At 40.3% G+C, this 13833-nt stretch overlaps 1 protein-coding gene across 49 annotated transcripts in view; it reads left to right on the top strand.

Moving 5' to 3' along the window:
• Positions 1–13833, top strand: part of ARPP21 (cAMP regulated phosphoprotein 21) — a 195861-nt gene that overhangs the window by 118601 nt on the left and 63427 nt on the right. For 29 of the 49 annotated variants that reach the window (XM_021553235.4, XM_021553237.4, XM_021553224.4 and 26 more), the window contains 5 exons: positions 468–576; positions 2385–2486; positions 8900–8937; positions 10996–11055; positions 13600–13832. In XM_021553235.4, coding sequence (XP_021408910.3) covers positions 468–576; positions 2385–2486; positions 8900–8937; positions 10996–11055; positions 13600–13832 — 542 coding nt within the window. The remainder of the gene's footprint in view (positions 1–467; positions 577–2384; positions 2487–8899; positions 8938–10995; positions 11056–13599; position 13833) is intronic. The other 20 variants (XM_085573390.1, XM_085573397.1, XM_085573396.1 and 17 more) reach the window with 8 other exon arrangements.

Below are 13833 nucleotides of genomic sequence, written 5' to 3'. Positions count from 1 at the left end.
CCCTCCCTTTACCGGTTTTACTTACCAGGAATGAGGAACCTCTTGGATGTCTGGTTTTAGTTTTGTGTTTTTTAAGATTCCTACCAGTTTTTCCTTGCTTTTCAAGATGGATAGGCTTCACTAAGCGGCAGTGTTGCCAGAGATCCCAGCTACTGAAGGAAGCAAATTAACATACAGTATGGTAATTTGTTTTCCCTGTCCTTCAGTCACAGTGAGGAGAGTCTAAATATTTCAGTGACTGAGACTTTGGATTCCCATTCCTTGCTACACAACAACAACAAAAGCTATTTATAGCAATAACAGTTAGCAGCGATACAGCAGCCTCAGACAGCTATAGGCAGCATCTCACAAATGTTAACTGCTTTTGCACTGAATGCCTCTGTGAAAACAAAGAGCACTGAGAAATAAAGATCAAAGCAAAACCAAAAGAAAGATTTTTTTATTGCTATGTTTTACTTTGCTGGCAGACCAGAGCAAAGGTTTTCTGAACATTTAAAAGATGAAAAAGGTGAAGAATCCCAGAAGCGATTTATCTTGAAGCGAGATAACTCTAGTATTGATAAAGAAGACAATCAGGTTGGTTCTCGGTTCGAGAGTTGCTGAAATTTGTTCTGTTTTTGAAGGTGGGCTGACTGATGTTATTGTTGTTCTTTTGTTGTTGCTCTCCTCCTGCCCTGCCCCCCTGCCCCTCCCTGCCTCCTTTGGCACACATCCCACCGCAGGTGGCACCGAGCCCCAGCGTGGCCGCTTCAGCCGTGGCAGTGTGTGGGTTTGCATGGGTGGTTTGCTTGGCGCAGGATTTGCTGCATGCCCACGGGAGGGGGAATGCCAGTGGCTCCGGGCTGCGTGGAAGGCTTTGTCAGTCGCATTCCTCAATGTCTTGCCTAACTGTGGCAGTTGTTACGCTCCCTGTAGCTTCCTTCTTCTGTTGTACCCATTCAGAGTTCAGAGTTGGAGTTGTTATGGACCAGTGGTGAACTAATGTAGCCCAAAAAGGAGAGAGGGGAAAAAAAAGTATGAAAAAAGCCCCAAAGATGTGATAGTGAGGCCAGGTTGATTTTTTTTTTTAAACCATCCTAAATTACATTTTGACCAAAAATAAATGAGGTCTGTCTTTTACTTCCCTTCCTCCTGCTGTGCCCTCACCACCTTTTACTGTCTGTGTAATTTACTTGCTTGTGCATGTACTGTGGCAGACATTTCCCCTTCTGTTGCCTGTGCCATAACACTACCTTCAATTAGGTGAGCTGGATGATTAGGGGAGCACCAGGGAAATGTGTGTGTTTGTGCTGCCTTTAAAAGCGGGTGTTGTGCTGTTTCAATCCAGTGCAAGCTGTATATGTGGAATAGATTAACAACAACAACAAAAAAATCTGAAATGGTTAAAAAAAAAAAATCTGATGTTATTCGCTTTTATGAGAAAATTCTCACAGGTAAGAGGACAGCATATGCTTTCTTTGCTAGGGCTATGTTTATGGAAGAACCAACCAATGAGTCTCTTGTTGCCAATTTCCCTTCATGTCTTCAGTAAAGGACCTTTTTTTTTTTTCCTTTTTTCACTCTTTTTTCCTTGACTTTCAGTTGTACATGGCAGCCTTGCCAGTTGTGCTGCATACAAGTTGGCTTTGAAAACAAACCCCAAGCAATTTCAGGGTGTGATGAATGTGGGGACCGCTCAAAGGAAAGCAGCATGACCTATCCCACCTGGTGCTGGGGTACAGAGGGAGAAGGACTGGTCCTTGAAACCCATTTGTCAATGAAGCATTTCCCAATGGGGCTTGTCTCCTCACCTCCTTCCCATGGCACAGCCATTTCCCACACTGTGGCTTACCAAGAGGCAAAAATGGCCCTTCCTTTTCCAGCCAAACTTCAGTAGAGGGTTCCATACGATGTGAAAATGGTTAAAACTGTTGTGCCAAAAATCTGGGACTTCTCCTTGCACACATAGACTTAGTGGGTTTCTTCTAGGGTTTGCAGTTTAGCTCTTGCAGCCTAGTTGCCCTCTTTCTTCCTTAATTTCTCAAGTAGTCCACCACTGCCTGCCCTCCTGCTCCTCACAGCTGGTAGGAGAACCAAGAAATGTTAGCAGTTGAGAACAATGGCACTTAGACCTGGGGTGAGAACACCCAGTTTTAGGATGATGGGTCCACAAAAGTTGTGCAGAAAGCCTCCTTTTGGCCACCTTCTCGATGAACTCATGTGCAGTATTGAACTGGAAATCCTCAAGCGCCCAGTCTCGCAGGGTTCTTTGTGCAGGAACGACAGCTATCATTTTCGTGCTTCATTTGTTTAAGTGAACATTTATTATTCTCAGCTGACAGTTACTTAATGGCAGTTTTTAACAGCTCAACTTATATAACCCTCCTGGTTTTCTTTCTGCTCAGCAAAACAGAATTCTTCCATTTAGAGATGACAGACGAAGTAAATCAATTGAAGAGAGAGAAGAGGAGTATCAGAGAGTGAGGGAGAGAATATTTGCACAAGATGTGAGTAGTTATTTTAATTGCCTCTTTAGTGCCATACCTTTGCCGGTAGTCAGAGAGTTTTGCCCCCCTCCTACGACACTGCAGCTGGACTTGCCCTGTGGAGCTGGAGGTGACAGGGAAAGCAGACTGGCACAGAGGGTCTCAGAGGAGCTTTAGAGGTGTGGAGGTTGGATTCTAGAGAGTGAGGTGGTGAGAGCTGCAGGGAGACTGGTAGAGGAGAGATCAGGCCCAGCATCTTCTCTGGGTAGTGCCTATCGTGTTTCTTTGAATGTTCATGTTCACATGGCCTAGGTTTATTTCCTTTTTCCTTCTGCTAGCCAAAGAGCAGTGATTTAAGTGGACACTCTCAATAATTTCAAATAGCTGTATTATTTTATGTTTCTTTTGCGGTGGATCAACTCTTTATAAGTGTCCTTCTGCAGAGACTCCCCATGGATTTTTGTTTTTTTGGCCAATGCTGTAGCATCAAGACACTGAGAACAAAGAAAGGATAGAAGTTAAACATGGAGTTGCATCATTTTTTTTAAACGACTGATTAAATAACTGCATTTCTACCATCAAGAAGAGTCAGTCATGCTGTTGGTGATTACATTCTGAAAGGAATAAAATGAAGCAGATGTTAAAATGCTTGCTCTTACCAAAAAAGATCAGAACTTGCATAGCAAGGTATACTGTGAAGGAAAATACTTAAATCTGAAACATCTTTGAGCAATACCTGATGTTCCTGAAAAAAAAAGAAGAAAATCACAATTTGCTATAATACTGTAGTGATGAGGTAATAAAAGGAGAAAAAAAGAAAAAGTCAGCATTTTAATGTTTTGTTTCATATCTCATATATCTACTGAGATATATGGGATATGATATGTTTCATATCTCATATATCTCAATAGTAGTTCTGCCATTTAGGAAGAATATGGGAATAAATTGAATTAGAACTATTTTTGAAAATCATATTGGGCAGTGTCCTTTTAAACTAAAACTGTTCGTATGTTGCAGGGCTAATAGTACTATTATGAATTGCACATGTCCAAATTGGGTTTTTTTGGCAGAATACACTGTATAGTGTGTGTTGTCCCACTTGCATCTTAGTAAATAGCTAGCTACATCTAAATGTTTTTACCTTCACTTTTTTCCTGGCTGAGATGATTCCAGTAAAAGCAGAGGCCCTTCAGTTTCTGTTTTGCTGTCAGCATGTTGGCCTGATGCAAATACTGTCCCAGACCATACATGGTGGAATTGCCAAGTTGATCAAGAGCTGAAAAGCCACTTTGCAACAAGTTTCTTATATGAAATATAAGAGGTTTTGACACATTACAAAAGAGCTTGTTCAAAACCAAAAAAATCTTTGGGTTTTGATGAAGAATTCAGATGAGGCAAAATGCTAAAAATTACCAAATGGAAAGTTATTTTCAAGATAGTCTAGTTTCTATCACAAGCTGAAGCTAGAAATGCCAGGCTGGGAAGCAGAGGTGGCTGGAAAAGTGTGCTGAAAGTGGCTCTATAGTGTATTGCTGCTGTTACCTTTAGATATTTGAGTTCTAAAAACAGACAAGTGGAGAGCGTTTGAATTGCCCACAGCAGGAGGGTGTTGTGGTTCATTGGGTTGGCATTTTCAAGTGACAGGACCTAAGTAAAAGTGTGCTTTGTGGCAGACATTTTAAATGGAATTGGGAGGGAGCATTTTTAAAGATCAGCAGTGTTAGATCTCTCCCTCTCTCTCTCATATCCACTCCTTTGCTCTCTCTCTCTGCTATTGCAGATGTTAGTGAGCATTATAGTGCAGTGAATTTCAGCAAGCTGTATGTTTAATGTCAAAGGCAATCTATGTTTTATCTCAGCTTTTTTGGCTGGAGCACCCCTTGCCAGATACAAGGTCTTTTTAGAGTGATGCCAGTGGTTGTGGTGGTGGACAATGTATTTTCTCAATTTTAGGAAAGAGAAAAATAGCTTCCTGTTATAGATAGTCACTGCATGTAAGATATTGAAGTTTTAAGGCTCTCTTCAGTCATTAATTAATCTAATTTTCTCCAGGTTTGTGTGAGGTAGATACCTAAGCCTTGTTACTTTGAAAATTACAGATACAGAAAGAGAGTAAAAGATGGATTAATCATGTTGTATTTTTATTACCTCTATATTGTTTACACTGCTGTAGTCAAGCCTTTATCAATGCCTTGCTTGTGACTCTTAGCAAATGGATCACAGATACATCACTTCTAATTAGAGTATGCATGAAGACAGCTTGCACGAGAGGTCTTCAAAGTGCAGCCATGAAGGTCAAGAGTATTGCCCTAACTTGTTGCAACCAGCAGCAACCCCCTATCTAAAGATGTTTGAGGCACCCAAGCCCTTTAGATAACAGCCCAAGAGTCAGAACTTTAAATAATATTTATGAGGAAAAGGCAGTCTGGTTACAGGGGCAAAACATTCCATGCATGTTTTGAGTGGTGTGAAAGATGTCTTAACCTGGACCCCACATAACAGTATAAAGTTTGCCTGTCCTTCCTTTGATCTTGCAGAACTCCAGTGCACCAGATCTCTTCATTTCCAAGTGGGAAGGTTTTAGCAAAATAAGCATGTTCATGAGTAATGCCATTGCTATGAGAGTCCTTATGATGATTACTCTAGTATTAGTCAGTTTAAATTATATTTTCTGGCAAGTTTTCCATCTGCTCTGTTGGCTATCGCAAATTTTGACAAGGAGAGCTGGAAGTCTGAATGACTTCTATTTCAGCAAGTGGCAGGGATTGGGAAGCATGTTAGATTGATATTTTAATAAAAGGAATGGTGAAGAAATAAATAGCTAATAAGCGTGATCATTCCAGTTCACTGAAATAAGAACTACAAAGTGCACCTCAAATTTTTCAGGTTGCTAACAGTAAAAAAAAAAAAAACCAGACTGAGTTATTTTATACTCAGAATTATTTTCCAGGGTTTTTTTTTTTTTTAATTGGAAAACTTATTGTATTGGAAACTTAGTTTTAAAACAATTTGTGAATTTTACAGCCAAGTACACTGGAGCAGAGGACGTGCACAGTCTGGGTCTTGCAAAGAAGTTCCTTGTCTTAACTGCTTTAGTTGTGTTTGGGAAGTTGAAAAGTTGTTGTCCAAGTAAGACAAAAAACAACACACAGGAATAAAAAAAGTTATTTCCCAGTATGTAGAGAATCCCAAATGTGTGCATAAATAATACATGATGTTTGGCTTTTAAGCATGCAGAAAATTGATTGTAAAGACTACCAATCAAATTACATGGGGGAAATTTCATTCTTCAAGGTTAGTGCAATGTATAACCTCATAAGCCAGAGTCATGCTAGGACCATTCAGGGTTCATAAATGCGTTCTCTGAGAATCATTCTGCATTCACTGAAAAATGTAGATGTTTTCTTACTTACACAAATGCTAGAATTGCCCATGGTACACAAGGAAATTATTAAAGGTAAAACACCATGGTGTTTATTTTCTGTTGTCAACTGTAGTGGCTATTTTTCACCAGGGAGTGTATTCTAAAGAACCATTTAGGTACAGTAAGTCATGATTCCTCTAGTTAAGAAGCCTCAGAGAATCTCTTATCAGTCTCTGATTAAAGAGAAGAACAAAAGAAATACCTATAGATGTGGCTTCAGCCTGTTCTATACCTCTAGTGTAAAAAAATTAGGAAAAAGAAGGCTTAAAATTAATAAAAACAAATAAAAGGCACACCTCATGCTGGCCACCATAAACCTGTAGATACTAAAACTCCTGTACTGGTGTACAGAGACATTCTTTGTGGCTACAGATCAAATAACAAGCATTAGTTGGAAGTCTGAGATCTATCACATTTTGTTAACTAGCATGAAAATTATTACCTGATAATACCTAACATGAAAATTATTACCTGGTATCCACTGCCTGCATGTTAATAGTTATCTGTGTTTGCTAATGTAATTAAAAACAAGTGCAGCAACTCCCAGTATATCTAGTGGACTGGCAGAACTGATGCACATTTTCCAGTTCAGACTTTAAAAGGTTCTTGGAAGTTGGAAAAGTGAAATACTCATTTCATAAATAACAATTAGTCATACAGAGCATCCTAATGGAAATTTTGCACGCAGAGATTTCCAAGGGCACTAACTTGTAGATTATTTTACATAATTTTTTGGTCTGGTAGGTTTGTTGCCAGTCTGTTTAAAGGGTAAAGAGTCAAGTGCTTTAAGGATCTTTTAGACAACATCTGTGCTGGCTTTTTAAGCTTTCCTGGTGCTTTAAATTGAGCACTGTTGATGTTATAAATCAGGAAAGTGAGTCCTGAACTTGTAGTAGCTAAATTTCTATTTAGAGCAGATTAGCCACCTGATTTTTAATTGTAAGAATAAAATAATAAAAAAGTGCCTGTCTTCTCTGCCTCTCAGCCTCACACGTGTACTGAAGAATAATTTCCAGGGATTGGAAATGTGTTGGCACAGTGTGGCACTGTGCCAGCATCATCAACCAAGAAGACAAATTATTATGGACTCTGTTTAAAGTCTGCAATACACTTGATGGTGGTTCCCATCAAGACGCTGAGGAGGAAGCAGACCTTTCTGCTTGCTTGATAAAATATAAATCCCAGATATTTATTCTGCTTTATTCCCCAGTCTCTTTAAAAACTTTAATAAAATAAAATAAATACAGACAAGTGCATTACAGGCCCCTTTGCTTTTGTACCTTTGTGTGTACACAGTCCAGTACTCTGGTCTAAGCAAAGGTTTTTTGGTAAGAGTAGCTTTGGAGTGTAACTGCACAGAAGTCAATGCACAGTGTCCATCATGAAGCTCGATGACCCCACAGCTGAGGTTGGACAAGCCCATGGGATTATTCCAGTATGCTTTTCTGGGGTTTTTTGCTTCAGCATAGTCAGACTATGCTGAATACTGCACATTTGTTAATGAAACCTGGTACCTGAGTAAGGTACCTAAAATGAGAGAAGACAGTATTGTAGTTGTACAAAAGATCCCACTGATTTGAGGTGAAACAGTTTGTATGTTCTCTTAGCCTGAGGTGGAACCCTAGGTCTGCTGTAGCTGGTAAGAATTTTGTTCCTGGCAATGGAGAACTTGTTCCTGATGTCCTGAGGCTTTGTGCTAAGGAGAAACATACTGCCCCTGATGCAGCCCAGTGCCTTGCAAATTTGGCAAGAGTGCAGGGTGGGAGCTCACCTGGAAAGCCCAGAGAACTGTCAAATGTTCCCTAATGTGGATTCTGAGTGGGTGAATTACACTCTAATGATAAACTGTAGTGCCATTTCAGGGATAAATTTCTTCCTTTTGTAGATTGATGGAGCAGCACTAGCTCTGGTGTTAAGGGAAAACTTTATCCAGGCATTAGCTGGAGCATTAAGAATGAGCAGGGTGTTGCTTCTGGTGTTGGCCAACACTCTTCTGAGTGGGTAATTAGCTCACCCTTTACAAAACAGAAACATCCAAAATCTGTGCCCATCCCATACTGTTAAAATTTGACAAAGTTAATGATGGCATTTTATTATTCTTTGGGCTGAGTCCTATTGCTACAGAAGTAATGGGCATGGTCTCTGGTGTTCTTCCTTTACCTGCCTTTTGTTTAAATTCAGTGCAAGTGCTGACTATTCTTTCTTCTGTACCCTCATCGAGATATAATCCAGTGACAGCTACGAGGCTTTTTGTGTAGTGAACATGAAATAGAAGGGAAATTAAAAAATCAAAGAGGGAGAATTATTCATGGGAAATTGAGCACAGCTTCATTTCTCTGCATAAAAAATTAAGTAATGCTGAAAGAATTATACACTTTCCCATAGGATTTATTTCTTTTGAGCCCTTCACCTTTTCTGCGATCTAAGTCCTCCAGCAGAGAGCCTTCTTGCTATGATTGTTGTTAATATTATTATTAAGAAGGTTATTATCATATATCTCAATATTCCCTCTCCAACCATAAAATGTGAAGTCACACACTATTTCTAAGTACTGCACTATCTTCTCTCCCTTTGAGGAACTTCGTCAATTCTGCATGCTTTCCTTCTGTTTGTCCTTCCTACCTACAGCTCTGTGCTATCCTGCAGTTTTATTTTGAGGTGGTAGGCCAGACCAGTGGAACCTTACATTATGCAGGAAAAACATTTTTCCCTTTCAAATTGCCAGTATTTTGCACATAGTGCCTTCTTCCAATCTCTTGACTGAGAAGTTTCAGTTTGTTCCCAAACTGAGACACCTCATTGGCAAAGTGTTGTAATGCATGGAATTTATTTTACTGGCCTGACCTTATTCTTGACCTTCTTTCCCCTCTTGTCTTCTGCAAATGCAAGTGATGCATGAGTTGAAATCCCCTTAAGCCTGAGCAGGGGAGGTAATTCTAAAATCAAGGAAGAAATTGGAACAGCAGAGCATATCTAGAACGTCTGATACAATGCCTTTTTTATTTTTCAGTCAGTTTGCTCCCAGGAAAACCTTTTTGTGGAAAACAGGTAAAAAATAGCTTTATTTTGTGTGTGTGTGCGCTAAACATAGCTGTTTCTCTTAATTTTTTTGTCTATCTGTAGTTCTATAGTCGTTTATCCTAATGTGAAGACTGTTGAGCTAATGTACAGTCTATATTATCTGCAGTGGTTTTGTGCTTTAAGAGGGGGTAATAGAGCTTGTCTTGCAGTATGGTGTCTGAGCAGATAAAGTATTACTGCTGCTTTCCTGGGGCTTTTGCATTTCAGTTTAAAACGCAGATTGTGGGAGAGCGGGGGGACACCTAAGCTTGTATTTCAAGTGACCATTCTGACTCTGGAGTGCCTTTAGAATTTAACTTATTGATCTTTAAAAAGCACTCTAGCAGTGGCTGGATGATGCTATTTATGAAACACCAGACTTGGGTGTCTGTTGTTTAGCCTGCTCTCCTGTGGGAGTGAGCAGCAGCATTGACATCACTTGTTGCTTGTGAAGGCTCAGAAGTTCCACACAAGTTCCTGCTTTACTGCTGCAGTGTAGTAATGAGCTGGTGATATTTGAGCTCACTTTGCATTACTGCATGATAGTTCTTGTGAATGTTATTTTTGTTATGTTAAATCCACTCAAAGCAAAAGGGAAGAGTAAACTGTGTTTAAGATCTACAAAATACGTAGCGTTGGCTTCATAACAGCCGTAAAGTAGTTTAACTGTGTTTAAAATCTTTAAAATTGTGCACCTTTATGGCAGATAAGGATTTTAACCAAAAAGGAGGGAATTTAATTAGTGTTTGAGCAGTGCTGACCCAAGTCTGTCCTGCACAGGTTTAAAAACTGTTTGTCACCCCCTTGAATAAGGGGAGGCTCTCTCTCACAGTATTTTGTCCATCTTTACGTCTGTCATATACTTTTATGGGTGAAGTTGTTCCCATAGAAAATGACTCCACAGTAATGGTACAAACCAGCTTTTCCAATGGACATTTCTGTAAGTGGAATGAGGGAAGGCCCTCAGGAGATCATGACCACTGTCTTCCAACCACCTTATGTTCTGAGGGCCAAGGGTATTTCCTCAGCTGCTGCTTCTGTGTTGTGACTATGGAGATGTGTTTTATCAAAATAAATCAAAATTCTGACAGAGGAACCCATAAAGCAAAAAGCAGATGCTCTCATAAACTTGGTTTTCCCTCTCAAGGGAGACTGGGGCAACAAAGATGACTCAGTTGTTCACACTTCCAGGTCAGCATGAAAGGCACTCAGAGGCTGCACTGGCAAGGGTAGGGTGGGTACCTTTATGGGATAAACCATGAACTGCATAGCCCGACCTCCCCTGGTTTATGCATTCAACCCCACACCTGTGTGCAGGAGAATGTGGTCAGTTCTGGTATTTGCACATGGTTTGCTGTCCTTGAACCGGGGAGCTGACTGACCAGCCTACTGTGAGGATGCATACCCAAGTGGAGACCACTAAAAGGCCAGGTTGGAAATTCTACTGCCTGCACTGTCACTGTCCTGAGGGAGACTTCAGCTGCATTCTGCAGAACACTGCTTTTTCTTGCTGCATGCCCTACAGCCTTTGATCAGGTGAAGCACTTAAACTTGTACTTAGCTCTGTGCACATGAGCAATCCTGTTGATTGGCAATGTTGAAAGTTAGGTGTGTGTTTAAGTGCTTTGCCTTTTTTTTTTGTCAGAGGATCTGAGCATTTCTCTGAGCTGCAAAGACTTCCAGGTGACTTAGCAAGTACTTAAATTTACTATGCAGTATTTTGCTGGCTTGCATTTTTTATGTTCTTATTAGGTGATATTTTTATGAATTTTCCTTTGGATGTAGATGTATGGTTCCTTAGCTTCTGAGAATTACCTTTCTCAGTAACAGGAAATTGGCCTTCAGCCTTGCTGGAGGATGTTTCTTATGTTCAGTTGTCTGTGTACAGCTATGGAAGAGGGAGGAGGGGGCATTTTTTGCCTTGATTCTTTAAACTGAATCTAGCTCAAACTGAAAAAATGTATCTATGAATCAAATAAAACTTTACAGATCATATAAATTTGAATTACCATGTTTTTTAGCATAATATCTCTTTTTATTTTTCAGTAGGCTGTTGGAAGACAGTAGCATATGCAATGACATGCATAAGAAAAGACAGCTGTTTAGGTTTGTATGAATTTTATTTAATATTTATTTCCCAGTGCATCCAACTTGTAATTCTAACTGTGTACTTGCCAAGGCACACCCTGACATGTGTGGGTATGTCAGTTTGCTGGTTGGAAAAGAGCATGGAGAACAGAGTTCTACCCCACTCTTCCCATGTTCTCTGAATGAAGAGGTAACAACAGCACCCTTTTCTTTGGGTCACTGCCTCAGGAACCACATGAGATTTTCAGCTGCCTAGCTGCTCAGTCTGTGACTATTTGGGAGAGACTGGAGAGACTCCATTTTTCCTGGAGCATCTATGACAGGCACGTTTCATAGACTAGTGCCCAGACTGACCTTTTTTCCTTTTGTTGTTTTGTTAAAAGCTGAAGTAAAAGTACATTGAAGCAAAACTGATTGAAGTTCCCTTACCTGAAGTATCTGTGTTTTGAAACTTTTTTCTGTTAACTTTGTCTTCTCAGCTCCAATTCCTTCCACACGTTCAGATGCAGCCCATATCCCAAAGAGCATCCTAGGCTAACAGAAAATCAGTAAAAGTCAGTCCCTATTTTTATGGAGAGCAGTTCTACCAGTTGGCACACTGAATTAATGGAAGTCTGAATCTGGTGGTTGCAGTGTTCTGAGAGTTTTAGAAAGGTTGTCTTCTCCCACCACGAGCTCTCACATATTCAGTTCAGATCAACCAGGCTGCTTTAAGAGTCAGTCAGCTGCCAAAAGTCTTAAGCAGAGGAGGCAAAAGGAATGGATGCTTTCAGAAGTGTGCCCTTCATGTATTAAGGCACATGGACAGCAAGGCAGATATTCACTAGGTGTCTGTGTGCATTGGGGTTTGCATGTGTCACTTCAAACCTATATCATTTATATGACATAATTTTTCACTGTGAGGAGAAATGGATGTGTGAGGAGAAAATTTGATGTGTGGTTGCTGAATCTGCATGTCATCACAGCAGCCACAGAGGAGATGGATAGATTGCACCAGATAAGGAACAGTGCTGGAGCGTCTGCTTCTCCACCCCATGACCACAGGCAGCAGGCAAAAAACTTCCTTCTTGCTTTGGGTTAGCCTTGATGACCTGAGAATCTTGAACTGGGCATGCAGGACTTAGGAGGTGTCTACACAAACTCTCTTAATAGCTAATGTCTGTTTGAGTTTGGGGACTCAAACAGACATTAAAGAAATTTTTTGTAACCCAAAGCCACAGATAACAGGAATGCAATGGCAATCTGTTTCTTTCCCTCTTTTTTCACTAGAACATAAATAGAAGAGAATTGTTAATTTCTAAGCACAAGAGTACAAAAGAATCTGTAAATAATATTCTTTGGTTTTTTTTCTTTCCAAATAAATCTTAAACAATGATTTATTTTTCAAATTTTTTCAAATATTTTCCCTTTTTTGTGTTGTTGGTTTCTGTGCTGTTTGTCCTCATGCCTTCCCCCTGTGTGGGTCTAACAAAGATCAACAGTTTTATACTGCTGATCACATGCTGATCACACTGAGAGAGGCTCTGTACAGGTGAGAAATGCAACAGCCTGATCCCATCTTTGACATATATTGGCTCCTTCATGTCCCAGGTGACACAACACAGCAGGTTCTCTAAATAAAAAGCAGGAACCAAGTTTACAAGGAAGAAGAGAACCAAAAAAATTAAATAGATACAGTCCCATCATTTTAATTTTTAGAAAGAACTTTGAGCCTGCAAGCTATTATACTGTAATATACAACAGAGGAGTGGAAAATGTCTTTTAAAATCCTTCCAAATAGCATCACTTAGCATAACAGTCATGGTGCACTAAGACATGGTAGGCATTTTGGTCCTGTCATTGTAGAAGTACAGTGCAAGTAGTTTACCATAAATAAGCCAAATTCTGCTCCAAATTCTGATCACAGGATTGACTGTGTTATTGCTCACAGTACACTGGGTGCTCTGCAACTGTTCAAGGACAGGCTGCCTCTACCCAGGAAATTTCATTATTATTCTATGCAGAGGGGAAAGAAAGTAAACTGTGGGTCTCTGAGTAAAGCATTATCAGTCAAGAGATTGGGGTCACACTGAGAAGACACATGTTTAAGCAAGGCTTTGGATAACCTCACAAAGCTGATAATGACTGGGAGCAAGCTGCAATAGAAATAAGGATATGAACACAAAGGTAGAGTGCAGGTGAAATCAGTGAGAGAAACATCACAGGGGATGGACAGCAGAGTGAGAAGTAGTGAGGGGCTTGCTGAGGGAAGAGAACACTCAATGGGCAATAGAAATGCTGCATCAGTGCTGCATAATACTGCTGTGTCAGCCCCATCTGGTAGAGTGCTCTGAGGAGGTATCCAAAAGGGGAGGTGGTAAAAAGTGCATGTAAAAAGGTTGTAGCAGTGTTTACATGCTGAAGGCAGATAAGTTTGGGGGTCAAATCCCATTTCAGACTTGCTTTTGTAAAGGCAGAGTATTTCCTTTTTCTTTATTAGGGTTGCTGCAGGGTGCCTGAAGATAGACTTTGCCTTTACATGGTTTTATTTGTGTATAAATCTTTGTTTCATGATATCTGTAGGGGTAACAGAGACAGCATTGGGAAGACATCTGGCAGTCGACAGAGCAGCACAGAGAATGAATTGAAGTGGGCAGACCACCAGAGGCCATGGAGCAGCACAGACTCGGACAGCTCAAATCGAAATTTGAAGCCAGCCATAACAAAGACAGCCAGTTTTGGTGGGATAACCGTCCTGACAAGAGGAGATAGCTCATCAAGCAACAGAAGTACCGGCAAACTGTCTAAAACAGGTAG

Source organism: Lonchura striata, chromosome 2, assembly GCF_050655825.1.
Source record: "Lonchura striata isolate lonStrDom1 chromosome 2, ASM5065582v1, whole genome shotgun sequence".
Taxonomy (NCBI): domain Eukaryota; kingdom Metazoa; phylum Chordata; class Aves; order Passeriformes; family Estrildidae; genus Lonchura; species Lonchura striata.
Note: the sequence above shows the minus strand (reverse complement) of the source record. Positions and strands in the feature narration are given on the sequence as shown.